Raw genomic sequence first — 17057 nt, forward strand, 5'->3', positions numbered from 1 at the left:
ATAGAAAACCTACAGAAGGAATTTTATATCCGGAAAACTATTGCAAGTTCCAGTCTTATGGGATCGAGATCTGTCGAACCGCGTTGGAAAAAAAATTCTAGCTGGCCCAGAACCGAAATTGCCTCTAGAACGTCGAAACTTCGGAAATTATTTCCAAGAGAACGAAGCAACTTGGTATAAAGAACACTTCACTTCTTCTTGCATAACTTTCATAGCACTACTCGATAAAAATAAAATAGACATCAAAATCGAAAATTTAAGAAAATTTCAAAAAATCGGAACGAGATTGACTTTTCCGGAATTATTTCCGGGAAATCTGTAAGAGCTACGGAATTTCATGCTTCAGTTCTCGAAAACATCAATAAAAGTTCTATATGAGTTCATAATTATTTTATCTCTGAAACGTTTACTTCCGAAACTAGGGCCGTCTTAACTTGACGCCATTTCGAAGTATTATGTTTCGAGGCGCACATTTCGGAAATTATTTCCGGGAAATCTGAAAGAGATACGGAAATAACGTCTTATAGTTTTCTGTTTGACTTTTGATGGTCTAAGCTAGGAAAATATAAAACAAACCAAATTCACCAAAAAATTTAAATTGCCCCGAGGGCATGACAAAACTTCCAAATAGAAAAAACCCAAAGAAGGAATTTTATTTCGGAGAAACTATTGTAAGCTCCAGTTGTTAGGAGATCGAGACCTGTCGAACCGCGTTGGAAAAAAGATTCTAGCTGGTCCAGAACAGAAGTTACCTCTAGAACGTCGAAACTTCGGAAATTATTTCTTAGAGAACGAAGCAACTTGGTATATAGAACACTTCACTTCTTCTTGCATACTTTTCATAGCACTACTCGATAAAAATATAAGAAACATCCAAATCGAAAATTTGAGAAAATTCCAAAAAAAAATCGGAACGAGATGGACTTTTCCGGAATTATTTCCGAGAAATCTGTAAGAGCTACGGAATTTTGTGCTCCGGTTCTCGAAGAGACAAATGAAAGTTCTACATGAGTTCAGCATAACTGTATTTCTAACAAGTTTATTTCCGAAGCTAGGATCGTCTTAACTTGACGCCAAACATCGAACGCAGAGTTTCTAAGAAAAAAACGGTTTTATTTTTTTTTATGGAAAACTGTTAGAAATTTTAGGAACTTCTCTGGAACTTTTTTACTCTGTTTCACGTTTCCCTTCCCTCTGAAAAATCTCAAATTTCTAACTCTTACCACTTCGGAGCTACAGGTCGCTGATCACGGTGAAAAAAAAAAAAAAAACTACGAAAGCAGTAGTGTTGCTCCGCAACACAATTATATCATTCGATGGCCAAAGGGTTGAGCTGCCAAACATAGAGAATGTATCGAGCGGACGAAAGCGACAAAAAGCATTGAACGAAGACAGTTTCTTTGGCTCTGTGTAACACACAAGTATCATACTTTAGTGAATTTTTTTCAGAAAAAATTGCTGCTTTGTAAGAACTTTTTTAATTATACCAGTAAGGTCTTGATGCACTGGGCAAGAAAACCTATTCTTACAATCAAATCACATTAAAGTCTTCCAACGAAGGGCCAGTTATTTCATTTTTGTCACGTATATAATGAAAAACCATAATAACGGCTACACTCGGCATCAGAGTCCATGTTCTAACGTGGAGTTAGTAATGAAGAATGTTTCTCCCGTCTAATATTCTTACTAGTTTTGTCTTGCCTCACCGTATAGAACACTTGATGGTATAACGGTGGGAGAGAGTTTGTTTTATCACAGTTCAAAGGATATAGTGCTCTTTTAAAGTGAAAAAACGATGGAGAGGGCGTATAAGTGCATTTTGTATCGCGGGTACCTTGTGATCCAACTTGATGTCAGGGCAGAATTTCAAGATAACCATATTAGGGAGTTTTTAAAAAAAATGAACTTTTCGGAAAAGATATTTTTCAAAGAAAAGTTAAGAACCATATTAATTTTAAGACCAGCAGATATGAAATCCAAAACGAACAGAAATTGAATGAACAATCATGAGAAATAAACATACAATACGTACTATTATAAATTAATAAATAAATCTTAAAACGATTAAAACTTAAATTGAATATTCAAATGAAACTTAAAACGAAAACTATATGTTTGAAATTTTGACTATATGTTAAAACATATGCTTTCGACCACGCTAAACAATCCTGGTAGTGGAGGCAAAAAATTCAATCACTAGAACGTCGTCAAAACGTCGTGTGGAAAATTCATATGGAGTTTTAATTGCCCAAGAAGATCTTGAAATGGGTAAAATGCTGCTGAACTCACTTTTATTCTCGGATCACAAGAATGTCGTCTAAATATCAAAAAACGTCGCGTCTTTCAAATAACGATTTGTTGATATATAAGATTCAGTAAATTAAAGCCGTGGATAATTAAAGCCTTAACTATGCTGAAAATCCCTTAAAAGTGAGGTAAAAGTTAGGTTACGAGAACGTCATCAAACGTTGTATAACGTTGCTTATCTCAAAAAAAGGGTCTAGATAGCGGACTAAAGTCTTAAATGGGTAAAAATGAGCTTCTGATCGCACTGGCCAAAAATGAGGTTTGGATTGCACTGATCATTTTAGCATCGTAATAGAGCCATAAATCAGGATTGTGGACCTCAGTCTTCTTAAAAATAGCAACGTTGTCAGAAAGGCTTATTAGGTTATGTTACTACCTTACGATGTAATATTCGTTAATTTTCTGTAAATAAAAAGTCGGATATCGACTACACAAACTGATTCCAGGAATTAAAATTCTATTTCAGAACGCTTTGGATATGCCAAGTAACATGAGTTCATTTTTTAAAAATGAAAAGCAGGAAATCGACTGTACAAACTCATTCCAAGAATTGAAATTCCGTTTCAGAACGTTGTGAATATGCCAAAAATGTCGTGTAACGAATAGTTTTCGCACTGTACAGGAAAGCAATTGGGCGAATGAATCAGTATTTTTATTACAATCAATCTTAGTTTCACTTTCTCATGTTTCAAATTGACTTCTTGTGTAGAAAAGGAGATATTACAAAAAGAGATCTTAGCCACTTTGTGAGATTTATCGTAATGAACAAAAAGAGTTACTTCAAAACACTTAAAAACATAACATTACTTGAATTGAATTTTTGCTGGAAATAAGAAATTTTGAACACTTAGATTAACGAATTAATATTTTTCTAAGCAAGAGAACATTTTTCACTTAATTTGCATCTGACGATGCATGGCAGATTTGCTTTAAACATTTGCACTTTTGACTGCGTAATTTCAATTAATACTCAGTGGTTGGGATCATCCAGCCATGGCTTATTGTAGAAAAAATGAAGACAGATAGTCCGAGTGAGCGAGAGGCAAACATGGTATAAGCTCTTTCTAGGATTGTATAAAAAGGTTGTCATTTCACCTGTTGATAGATATGTCTATTATTCATCCGTCCATACGTCATTCCTAGGGCAGAACTAAGGTAGATAGTCATAGAACTAAGGGATGAACGATCGTTTTGATTTTGGGTTGACGCGTGACAGACAGTGTCCACTGGACTTGTATGTAAAATCCGGGACTGACTATGCTTGGACTCACAGGTGAACAAGTGAACCTAAGCCTCATTGGCTTGGCCGCTTGTAGTCTAAAGGTGTCCCCTACCCAAGTCCCCTGGACTCGCAGGCGAACGGTGAAACCTGTAGTTTTCCAAGTGTTGGTTAAATGGCACGGGTAAACGGCAGGAGCAAGTAGGACTCTCATATTTGACAAATACTTGTGTGTTAGCTTTTGGAAAGGCACACCCGGATAGAGTTTCAGGCAGGTATAATTTAAAATTGATACAGGACCGTTAGATTGCCGGGAATGAGAGGCAAACAACAAGGCCCGCCTGCCTATGGTCTCACGCAGGTTGACCAAGAATTTAGAATTGACACAGGACCGTTAATTTGCGTGGAATGAAAGGCAAACAAGCGTCCAAGGCCTTGTAGTGGGGTCCCAAGTACCGAGAGTGTCAGGCAGGCATGTGACCCAATTCACAAGCTCAGATAGTTGATCTAACAAAAAATTCCTTAAATATTAGTTTAGCAACAAGTTGCCTAGAATAGCAAAGCAAATAAACATCCAAGACCTAATTGGGCCCATCCGCATAGAGTGTCAGGCAAGGCGAGTGACTCGATTCATAAACTCGGGCATTTTCACTAGGACCCTGTTTCAACATATTTAAGATGCCGGCGCCGTCCAAAATCGACTGTGAACTAAACGGAGCAAAAATAGATATTGGCATATCTGAAAGTGTTTCCATATCTTCAAGCAGCAGTGGAATGAGATCAGATTTTGGGCTGTTTCGGAGTTCACCTTCGCTTGAAAGTGCGGGAGTTAACATCTGATTTTTTATGGGTCAGTTTTTATGTTTGTCAGATCAATAGCTCTGAATCGGCTAGCAATGTATAGAGACTAGTAAAGAGATATGTGCCGTTCCTGGAGGTATCTAGCTTACTCTTCATTTTGTGATTATTCATATAAAGTTGAGTTATACAATGTTTTAATGACGTCCTACTGATAATATTTTCGCCTCCCTTTCTAAGAGAGTTCTCAGCACAGCTGATGCCTCGTTTACGGTTTTAATTCACCGTCTCGCATATATCAATAATTATTTTTTTTTTAGAGACACGCTACTTCATGTGACATTTGCACAACATTTTTATGATCTGAGGATAAAAGCGAGATGACCAGCGCTATTCCCAGCATTCTTTGTTCATATCAAGACTATCTTGCGCTATTAAAAACCTATTTGTATTTTTTTGACGGTCGCTAGCTTACGATATTGTGCTCATAAGTGTGGAACGACATAAAATTCATCAAATTACTAATCGGTATATTTACCTATTTTCAGATAAGGGTACAAAGACTATGTCACTTAATGATCGCGTCAGCGTGTCACGGATCTGTCTTGACGTAAATGGAGCTATGTCTAGGAACTTATTACTACTACTAACAACTCACCGCAGCACCAAGCCGCCTGAGGCCAACACAGCTACACACGCTCCTTCTTCATCCAATTCTATTTGAAGCCTCTCTCTTTACACTCTCCCAAGAATCTCCTATTTCCCTTAAATCTTTCTTTATGACATCCTCCCACTCAACCGCGGACGACCTGTTTTTCGTTTGGCACTAGATGGTTGGCTAGAAAAGGACAGTCTTTTGCAATCTTTCCTCCTTCATCCGCCAAACGTTCCTTAGCCATCTTAACCTTTCTCTCATAGCCCTAGAAAATTGGATTGAACCACACTTTTTGTACAGCCTACTATTTGAAATATGGTCAGTCAGCCGGGTACCTAGAACAGTCTGTAGGTGATTTCTCTGGAAAATATGTAGCAAGTCTTCATCTGTTTTTCGGAGCGCGTATGCTTCAGAACCATATTTGACCACTGTTATCACTGTAGCTTCCAATATTCTAATCTTGGTTTGCAGACTTTTCTGTCTATTATTTCAAACTTTTTTCAACTGTAAAAAAAACACCCTGAGCCTTGGATATTCTACTTTTAATATCTTCATTGCTCCCATTGTCCTTATTAATAATCTATAATATATAAAAATAAGTTGTTTGTGTGTTGTGTGTTGAATGACGTCATGCATGTTTTTCGACTGACGTCATTATAAGGATTGAGCATTATGCCGTCATGAAGTTGTTTATCGACTCACGTCATGTTTGTCGACTGACGAAATTACAGACCGGGACACCGGGACACAAATGACGACCGGGACACCGGGACACAAATAACGACCGGGACACAGGGAATATAAATTGCGACCGGGACACAGGGACACAACTAAAACGGGGACGCCGGGGGGCACAGGGGGGATATATAAATGACGACCGGGACACAGGGAATGTTCGGTTAGCAATCACCATCAAAAAAGCCCATGGGCAATCATTAGAATAATGAGGTATAGATCTGAATACGGATTGTTATTCCCATGGACAACCGGGACACAAATGAAGACCGGGACACAGGGAATATAAATGATGACCGGGACACTCAAAGAGAAATTACAGACCGGGACACCGGTACACAAATGACGACCGGGACACAGGGAATATAAATGACGACCGGGACACAGGGACACAACTACAATGGGGACGCCGGGGGCACAGGGGGGATATATAAATGACGACGGGGACACAGGGAATGTTCGATTAGCAATCACCACCAACAAAGCTCAAGGGCAATCATTAGAATAATGAGGTATAGATCTGAATACGGATTGTTTTTCCCATGGACAATTATATGTTGCATGTTCAAGAGTCGGTAAACCTGACAATCTATTTATATGCACAGACAATGGGACAGCGAAGAATGTTGTATATTCGCAAGTTTTACGTAGTTAAATATACATATATATATATATATATATATATATATATATATATATATATATATATATATATATATATATATATATATATATATGTATATATATATATTAATATATATATATATATATATATATATATATATATATATATATATATATATATATATATATATATATATATATAGTCATAGGTGGGAAACAGGGACACAACTACAATGGCGCGTAACGACTTACGCGCGCGGAGTGGGGCTTGGGGGGCGCGAAGCGCCACCCCAACAGCTAGTAATAAATATATAGTAATAAATATAGCAATATATAGTAACGTAATATATAGTTACTATAGTTATATATAGTGATAAAAGTAAAAAATATATAGTAACGATAAACGACTCTTTTCACACTTATTTCGAATGGGCTAAAACGTAGAAATAATTTTTTGTTTCATAGTCTATGAATATAAGGGAAATAGAGGGGTGCAGAACGGATTAGGCTCTACAAAACGCATACACCAAATCGATCTAAAGTATAAACACATAAATGAGAAAAGTTAGTGAGTTGAAGAAAACGAGTTAAAAAGATCAAATTATGTGCATTATAATACCATTACTGGCATTTGAAAATTTCGGAAGAGGTGATTCCCCAGTTTTCTAAAAATGTGAGATGGTCGAAGAAACAAGAAGGCACCTAATAGAAGAATATCCGGCCGGGATCAGATACTGTTTTCGGGTATTTCATAAACTGGATGCTAAGCAGCAGAACATAGTTAGGGATTTTAATGTCCGACAGATGGCAAAATACATGGTAAAGATGAAGAAAACAAATATTAGTCCTCCTACTACTAATTAGGTTTTTATGGTGCGGAGACAATGGGCCTTTGTGGCCTGAGCTTTGACTCAGTCTGGGGAGTCCGTTCACAATAGTAATAAAAGTATTAATAGCGATAATAACGATGATAAAAATAGTAACAATAATAATATTAGGTAGACTGTCATTCCCTCCAACCCCCACCCTCCTTAAATTAAAGTTAAACTTTTTTCTCAATACTTTAAGAATGAATGATATAACTCAAGTGGGAAGTAATAAAAATCTAAATTTTCAATCACAATATTTTAAGAATGAAAGGATTTTTCTTTTCTAATTATATTGAACAAGAAATTAGCAGTCCAAGTGCTTTGAAATGCAATCAGTAAATACAATTATCGATCGGCTTTCTTTGTTGTACTCTAAAGTACTTTTAGCAAATCACTAATCAAACTTTAGCTTAAAATCTGAGGGGGCGTTAGCTCCCCTGATATTTATTGCAGGATAATTTCTTTTTGTTTTAAGTTTTAATGAGGCCCTTGATTTTAAATTGAAAGAAAAACTAATTTATTTTGTTAAATACATTGAAATAGACGATAGAGTTTCCAAATAACAACTGAGAACATTTTGTTACTCGAAAGAGGCATATAGAGAATGACTGGAGAAGGTACCACCTTCTTTGGGAACCATGGGATTAGGTTCCCACAATGTTGCAATATTAGCAAATGCCTAGTAATGAGAGTAGAGAGGACAAAATAAATGTTAACCTTTATATTCCCAGGAATCTCATCTGAGGGCTTGTTAGTGATCATAACTGACAACCAAGCAGAAATTAATCAGCAGTTGTAGGACCATATTAATGAACAGAAACAAAAACTAAAACCTTTTCTATCTGTACCCTATGATAAAAGCAAAAAGTAATCAATGATGCTAAAATATTAGAACTATACTTCTCTTACAAACACTAAAAAGAAGAAGAACAATAGGGAATTTTTTAAGACAGTGGGGAACTAATTAGAATAAATATTTCGGCCCTATGTCCAAAGGCCATCCTCAGCAATACAAATAAGAAAAAAAAACTTACAAGACGATAAAATCAATAAAACTAAAATGAACAGTTTTTCAAAACAGTCCCAGCATCCTTACCTCAGCGAAGTTCAACCAGGACTGATAAATAAATTGTTATTAAATATTCATTCTAATTTGTTTCCCACTGTCTTAAAAAATTCCCTATTGTTCCTCTTGTTTTTGGTGTTTGTGATGGAAAGGCAGTGTGGTCTTCGTCGTTATTTATACTTATTTTGATTTAGAAGTGAACGAACATTAAGAGGTAACAAAGGCATATTTGTCGCTCCATATTTGTTTCTGGACTCCTCACAAGCTTTGACGCTGAAAACTGTTCATTACATTTTGGTTTATTGATTATATTATTTTTAAAATTTGTATTTATTAACCATTCATTCCCTAAATAAAAAATAAAAGAGCCTTATTCGATGGCCCGTTAATTAGCAAATACAGTGCTTGATAGTTTTTTTCCGCTCCCTCCTGCTAGCTCTTGGTGGTTGCAAGGAGTTTTTTGATATCTCTTTTTCTAGCGGAGGCAGCTTTTTTTCGGCAAAAGACCTCATCATAAAGAGTGCATCATTTTGTTAGTTAAAAGAGCCAGCAAAGCCAGTTCTTCTGCTTACTGCAGTGAGCAGAAGAATTCGATTATAAGTCGGCGAAGTGATATTTTTGCTAGCTCAGGAGCAAACGATGCTGGCTCTTTTTTAATATCCTTTAAGGAATCTCTAATGTGATAGTATGACCATAAGGATCCGAGGGTCAAAGACCCAAACGATCTGAAGGATATGACAAAAGCTGACAAAACCTGTTAATTTGCTAGTCATAGGCAGCTCAGTAGCGCTACCTAAGAAAAGAACGATGATGGCATTTTTTTTTTTTTTTTTTTTTTTTTTTTTTTTTTTTTTTTTTTTTTTTTTTTTTTTTTTTTTTTTTTTAGACTCGGGCAATTTGTATAGAAAGAGTTCTTGAGGAATTTCAGAAGTTTCTCATTCGATTGAAGATTGAGAGCGCTAAGTGCGCTTTTTTATAGTAAAAAGTTATTGGAGGGCAAATAGCCCCTCCCCCGCCTCGCTCATTATTTCCCCTAGCTTTTCCAATGCAAATTTTGAGACAGTCATTTTGTTCGGCGAAATGGAAAGGTCGGACCTTATGTCTTTGAGGATGAAAATCCTCCCACAGCCCTCAGGACAAGGGTTGTAAGTTATACCCTGGGGACATAAAAGGTTTTTAAAGAAAGAGTAGTCGTTTAAACTTTGGGGGAGACGGCCCATTGGATTGGTAATCAGAGATTCTAGTGTCCTTTTTAAGAGTCAAAGTGATTGGAGGACAGCTATCCCTCCCTGACACACACATCGTGTTTTCTCGAAGTGCATCTGTTAGAAAATTTGAGACACTCATTTTATTTAAAATTGTCCAAAGATCATATAACAAGGCTTTTGGGGTTGAAATAAACCCCCAGATCCAGGGGGCAAGGGTTTTAAGTTATGCCCCGGGGGCATTTAAGGTTTTTATGGTAGGGATGGTTGTATAAATTTTAGAGGAGGCTCGATTGGTTGAAAATTGGAAGTTCTAGTTTCCTTTTAGGAGTCAAAAGTGACGTAGGGAAACTAGCCCCCCACCCCCGACTCCCTTCTTTTTCACCAAACGTATCGGATTGAAATTGTGGGATAGCCATTTTTTAAAAATAGTCAAAAGAACATATAACAATGCTTACACGGTTGGCACAACTCCCGGAACCATGGGACAAGAATTGTAAGTTTGCCCGGGGGCATATAAGGTTTTTATGGAATGGCTGGTCGTATAAACTTCAGATAGGGCTCATTTGATTTGAAATTGGAAGTTATTGTGCCCTTTCTAAGAGTCAAAAGGAATTTTTGAGAGCAACCAGCCTCCTCTCCCCACCCCCATTATTTGCTCAAACTCATCCAATCAAAATTTGAGCTTACAATTTTGTTCGGGGTAGTTGAAGAGTCTGTAAATTATGTCTTTAAGGGTGACAACCCTGCAGCTCTCAGCGCAAGGGTTGGAAGTTTATGCACTGAGGCTATATAAGGTTTTTATAGAAAGAGTGGTCGTATATATTTTGGAGGGGGCTCATTCGATTGGTAATCAAAAGTTCTAGTTCTCTTTTATTTGTCTAAAGTTATGTCCCGGGGGAAAAAGGTTTTTATTGAATGGGTGATCGTGTAAATGTCAGATGGGGCTCATTTGATTTGAAATTGGAAGTAACAACACCCTTTTTAAGAGTAAAAAGTTCTCATCGCCCTCGGAAAATGGCAAGAGTAAAAAAAAGCCCAATCCCTAGTTATTGATTTTTAAAAGTCTTTGGGAGGTTAGATCCGTTTCGCCAGTACCAGAGGTGACGCTATATCGTTGTCAATAGTAAAGAGCCATAAGACTGCAATATTTATTTTTTATTTTCCCAAAGGTGCTTCATATGGAAGGAGTGGTCTTATAAACGTTGAATGGGGCTCATTTGATCGGAAATTGGAAGTTCTAGTTCTCTTTTTAATAGTCAAAAGTGATTGGATGGAAACTGTCCCCCCATGCCCTCTTTCCCCGAATGTATCCGATTAACATCGTGAGATAATTATTTGGCTCAAAATAGTTCAAAGGTCAAATAACTATGCCTCTTGGGTTGAAAAATACCCACACAGCCCAAGGGCAAGACCTGTAGGCTATGCATGTTCCCTGTTGTTAACACATTTAATGTTTGTGGAAGGGGTTGTCGTATAAACTGTGGAGGAGACACATTTGTTTGGTAATCCAAAGTTTTAGCTCCCTTTTTAGGATTCTAAAATTGATTGTAGGGTAACTACCCCCCCCCACACACACTCCTCTTCCCCAAATACATCCGATCAAAATTCTAAGATAGCCGTTTTCTTCAAAATAGTCCACAGGCCATATAACTATGCCTCGTGGGTTGACACCCTCCCCCCAGTCCCGGGGACAAGGGCTGAAAGTTATGTTAGTTGCCCGTTGTTGAAGATCCACTTGCATATTAATAAACCAACTAAGTAGTAAAGGAATGGCAGAAAAAATGAGCTTCGCCCTAATAAGTCTAAAAAGCGTGGACAGGAAGGGACTGGACGTATTCAGCAGGGCTTCCTTTTTAGTTGACGCTAAACGGATATAATTGTACACCCATCGTGAAAAGATGCCTGTCAGCCTATTACGCAGGCGACCTGTTGAAAATGTATAGTTGAAATGTCTAACATTTATTTTTTAAGAAATCAATAGGTATATTGATTTCTTCCAAGTTGTTGACATTTTTGTCTGAACTCAATTCTGGTCTTGTGAATGTTTGTTTGTTTTTTACAGAAAAAGTGAAAATTTAATAGTTATCTTTTATAGCCACCACACTCAAGTTCTTTGTCTATGTAGAACCAGTTTCTTTCTTATTTCAGTATGACTCAGTGACAATCAGCTTAGTGTGAGAGAAATAAACTACAATGTAGTTATATTTTAATTAAATATTTTAGTTGGTATTTTGGTTAGGTCATGTTAGAAACCATTTAATATAATGTGTTCTGAACGGCCTGATTTTCATAATTCTCTGTTGTAGTTTCCATAATTTTGTTACTAAGGTATTTATTTTCATCATACTTAGGTATATTCCGTTAGGATTAAACTAAATTTACTTCTTGGTTGTGCTGGTTATAAGACATAAGTACCTGAACATTTATTTCTAAGTCCCTCATCCCCCCAACCCTTGAAGAATTTCCTTTTTATTTGCTCAAATAAAGTTTCAAAGATAAGCTATGTATCCTGTTGTTTTTTTTAAACGTTACTCAATTTATTTACGCAAAGTTGGCTAAATTCCAGGAAACTAGATCTTTCCCATCTAGTTTCAAAATCAAAGTATTAGTGTTCTGTTTCCCTGGGTATTTTTAAGCTGTTTTGAGTGATTTACCATTTCTAATAATGTATATACCTCAAAAAGTGTGTTTCGCCGAAAGATCGACTGACTCTAATTGACCATGGTGCTGCAGTGGTAGATTGCTCTTGGGCTAAACTGGAAGAAACTCCTTTTGGAAGAATGAAAGCAGGTTATCCCCGATTATTACCCTACCTTGTCGCAGCAAATCCTGTCAATTATGGCAAACCTTGTAAACTTTCGTGCGTTGAAGCGCTAGCAGCAGTCTTCTATATTTGTGGTAAGATTCTGTTCCCTTTTTAGTCATGGATTTCGTCATGTCGTCTTTAGTTATTGATGCCAGATTGGTTATTAATTATTATTTGTTAGTTCTGAACTTTATTCAAATATAATTATTTATTAACAAAGGGGCTGCTTATTCAAATAGAATTATAAACATTATTACAGAATACATGTGCAAAAGAATCCGCGTGGCTGCAATTTCTAAAACATTTTATTTTGGCAAGGGATGTTTCTGAAGAGTTCAGATGCCAAAATAAGCTTTTACAAGCCTTATTGACCAATTTTATAAGACCGTTCTGTCTATTATTTTATGGCAAGTGTGAACGTCCTTGTTTCGTTGGAACACCGACTTACAACCGTATTTGACCATTTGCTATTTAAATTGATTTGGTTGTTCGACTATCGTATCAAAATGCAATTATATTCATGATTAAATTCTGGTTTGCTTCTACTCATCGGAAAAATTAACATGGATTCAGCAGCGTGTAGTTACTTCTAAAATTAACCCCTTATATCAGCCAGTGATGTGCTGGTTTGCCCAAAACATGAAACGTACCCCAACCTTTGTCGTTCAAACGACAAATGACGTTCTTCTAGGAGTATAAAAAGCAGCCTGCAGAAAATGAAAGTTAATTTTAAGGATCATAACGGTCTTTCACAAGCCTTGATATTGATACCTTTTTGTATACAATTGAAATACTTTCAATAATTCATGGGAAATAGAAAAAACATTATTTTTGCAACTGCCATTTACCAAAATAAAAAAACAAATGATGGACTTATTTATAAGACAAGTCATTGATCTTACCACCTCTAATTTCACTAGCCTTTTTCCTGTGACCAAAAAGTTTTTGCACCTGGAAAATGGTGTTTTCTGCCATTTTCTGGCACCGATCTACGATTCTGTCCTATAGAAGAACAAGTTGCAATCAATGAAAAACTGAGAAAGCCAGCCATTTAAAGGTATCAAAAACTATATATTGAGCTTCCCTGTTGTAGAGGAAGTGATGCCTCACCGTGGCGCATTCGTTATTGATAAGTCATATAGTCAATACAAAATAAATTGTTAGTATAGACATTTGTCATTCTATAAATCCCTTTTAAGAAATTACTCTTGATTCGTGGGAATATTTTTGGTCTGTGCCTTTATTACCGGTGCTGGAGGGGATGGGGGGGGGGGGGTTAAAAGGTGATTATAAGGTATTATAAGCCTCATAGAATTGGGGGGGGGGGTGTTGGAAAGTGTTACCAGAAGCTTTATTGTCATTGATTTTAAACCGTAATATTTCTCTTTTATTATTTTTATACAATGTTTTGGTGTAATTAAATGTATGTATACAATGTATTTAAAGAGCAGATAACCCTATTGTAGAGGTTGCAAGGGCTTCAGTCAAACAGTTCGTGATAACGAACTGTAGTAAGGAGCGACCCGCCTCAGTAGTAACCAAAACTCTAAAAAATGAAATTTTGACATCAATAGCTATATCAAAGGAATCGCATTTTAATGCTGATTTTAAATATATAAGTTTCATCAAGTTTAATCTTACCCATCAAAAGTTACGAGCCTGAGAAAATTTGCCTCATTTTAGAAAATAGGGGAAACACCCCTAAAGGTCGTAGAATCTTAACGAAAATAACACCATCAAATTCAGCGTATCAGAGGACCCTACTGTTGAAGTTTCAAGCTCCTATCTACAAAATTGTGGAATTTTGTATTTTTTTCCAGAAGGCAGATGATGGATGCGTGTTTATTTGTTTGTTCATTTTTTGTTTGTTTTTTTTTTTCCCGGGGTTGATCGTATCCAACCAGTGGTCCTATAATGTTGCGAGATGGCTCATTCTAACGGAAATGAAAAGTTCTAGTGGCCTTTTTAAGGGACCAGAAAGATTGGAGGACACCTAGGCCCCCTCCCACGCTAATTATTTTCCCAAAGTCACCGGATCAAAATTCTGAGATAGCAATTTTATTCAGCATAGTCGAAAAATCTTATAAATATGTCTTTGGGGACGACTTACTCCCCGTCTGGGGACGTCCCCGTCCCCAGACGGGGGATTTCCCCGTGGGGGGGGGCTACAAGTTACAAACTTTGAACAGTGCTTACATCTAGTAATGGCTATTGGGAAGTGTACAGATGCTTTCAGGGGATTTTTTGATTGGGAGGGGGAGGGTTTGAGAAGAGGGGGATATGTTGGGGGAACTTTCCGTGGAGGAATGTATCATGGGGGAAGAAATGTCCATGAACGGAGCGCAGGAAAAAAAACAATGAAAAAATAAATATGAAAAAAAATTTCAGCCGAAAGTAAGGAGCAGCATTAAAACTTAAAATGAACATAAATTATTACGCATATTAGGGATTCACCTCCTAATACCTCGCTCTTTACGCTAAAGTATTTCTAGTAATTTCAAATATTTATTTTACGAACTTTGTGATTCAGGGGTCATTATTAAGGAATTGGGACACAATTTAAGCTTTAGTGTAAAGAGCGAGGTACTGACGAAGGGGGAACCCCCTCATATACGTAATAAAAACATACGAATACAGAAATTCGTTACGTAAGCTAACTCGTAAGTTACGTATATCTTTTACTAATAAAAACTTCGTAAGAAATTAAAAGTTCTAGTTGTCTTTTTAAGGAACCTAAACATTGGAGGGCACCTAGGCCTCCTCCCCCGCTCCTTTTTTCTCAAAATCATTCGATCAAAACTATGAGAAAGCCATTTAGCCAAACAAATAAATTTGCAAACTTCGTTCTAATTATTTATCTGCGCAGAGCCAAAATCAAAACATGCATTAATTTAAAACATTCAGAATTTAAATTAAAAAAAAAGTTTTTTTTAACTGAAAGTAAGGAGTGACATTAGAACTTAAAACGAACAGAAATTACTTCGTATATGAAAGGGGCTGCTCCCTCTTCAACGCCCCGGTCTTCACGCTAAAGTTTTTACTGTTTTTAAAAAGTAGAGTTAAGAGAAAGAGTCACACTTTAGCGTAAAGAGCGGGGCGTTGAGGAGGGAGCAGCCCCTTTCATATACGAAGTAATTTCTGTTCGTTTTAAGTTTTAACGTTGCTCCTTACTTTCAGTTAAATAAACTAGTTTTTTTTTTATCACATATAAGATCAAATGTTGCGCCGTACAAGATTATTAGAAAATGATATTAGGGACTTACAAAAAAATTACTGTTCATCGAAAGTTTTGACAAAATATTAAAATTTTATCAAAATTTTAATGCGGTACGCTACCAATCAATAGACAATTATTGAAATATACAATTTAACGGCAAGAAATCGCAGACTTATGGGACTCGTAGCCCGCATGATTTCTTGGTCAGGCCTAAGAACAATTTGAATTACGATCAGAAATTAAATAAGAAAAACAAGTTTTTTTCAGCTGAATGTAATGATCAACACTAAAACATGAAGCAAAAAGAAACGAGTCTGCATGCGAAAGGCTGCCCCCTCCTCAAACCTCAAACCTCCCTCTTCATGCTAAAGTTCGATTTTTTGTCCCTATTCTTTAAGAACGACTGCTGAAACACATGGGTTGCTGAGGCGGAATAACAAGCTTTCGCAAACACTTAGAAACTTCAGGGTAGCGAGCGAGGGTTTAAGAAGGATACAGTCCTCTTTATATACGGAATAATTTGTTTTTCAATTCAAAATTTAATGTTGCTCTATACTTTTAGCTGAAAAAAAACCTGTCTCTTTAATTTGGTTCTGAATAGGATCCACAATGGGAAATTAGCGTGCTGGTATTCCCTCATACTAGGAAAACTTGTGTTTACTTTAAGTTTCAATTTTGCTCTTTGCTTTATTTAAAGAATGTGATATTTGTTTTTATTGATTGACTTTAAGTGACAAAATCTTCGAAGAGAAATTTAATAATCTTCTTACTGATTCAAGTTTTAATTATGAACTTTTACTCTCATTCTGAATAGAATTAGGAACAAGAAATTGGCCAACTGTGACTGCTCTCATACATAGGATATCTTGTGTTCATCTAAACTTTTAAGATTGCTCTTTACTTTAATTTGAAAAATAACTTTTTTGTTTTTTAATAATTCTCTTTTAGCGACAAAGATCTCGAAGAAAAATTTAATTGTCATAGTGCTGATTAACTGGGCCAACTGGGATTGCTCTCATAATTGGTTAATATGTTTTGTCTTAAGTTTTAACGGCGTACTTTAATTTAATTAATATAAAAAAAAATCCGAAACAGAAGTTTTTCAAAGAAAAGTAAAGAGCCATATTGAACTTAAGACCAGCATAAATAAAGTCTTGTAGTAATTCAAACTCAAAAACAACCAGAAATTACCGTTAAAGAACAAATAAAACCCTAAACGAACAGGAACTAAAACAAATGATCAAATCAAAAATGAAAAGAACAAATACTGATATAGATGAATAAATAAAATCAATAAATCAAATGAACAAAAATTATTTCAAGCAGGAGTTTGGCTGCTATCCCCTTCTCCCCTCCCCTAACCGTAAAGGTTCTAAAGCCTATTGTGTCATTTGCGTTTTATTAAAAACTATTTACATTTTGAACAGTTTGCTTTATTTTCAAAACATTGACGACAAATAAAATATTAGATCGCTATAATAATCAAGATGACTGGAAACAGCTAATGAAAATAAACTGTATATTTAATATATAATAATGTTTATCCCGGTAAA

At 36.1% G+C, this 17057-nt stretch overlaps 1 protein-coding gene across 6 annotated transcripts in view; it reads left to right on the forward strand.

Moving 5' to 3' along the window:
• LOC136030212 (18S rRNA aminocarboxypropyltransferase-like) overlaps window positions 1-17057 on the forward strand; it is a 128372-nt gene that overhangs the window by 29586 nt on the left and 81729 nt on the right. For all 6 annotated transcript variants that reach the window (XM_065709012.1, XM_065709014.1, XM_065709013.1 and 3 more), the window contains exon 4: window positions 12166-12379. In XM_065709012.1, the coding sequence (XP_065565084.1) occupies window positions 12166-12379 (214 nt within the window). The remainder of the gene's footprint in view (window positions 1-12165; window positions 12380-17057) is intronic.

This window comes from Artemia franciscana, chromosome 8 (assembly GCF_032884065.1).
Source record: "Artemia franciscana chromosome 8, ASM3288406v1, whole genome shotgun sequence".
Lineage (NCBI taxonomy): Eukaryota > Metazoa > Arthropoda > Branchiopoda > Anostraca > Artemiidae > Artemia > Artemia franciscana.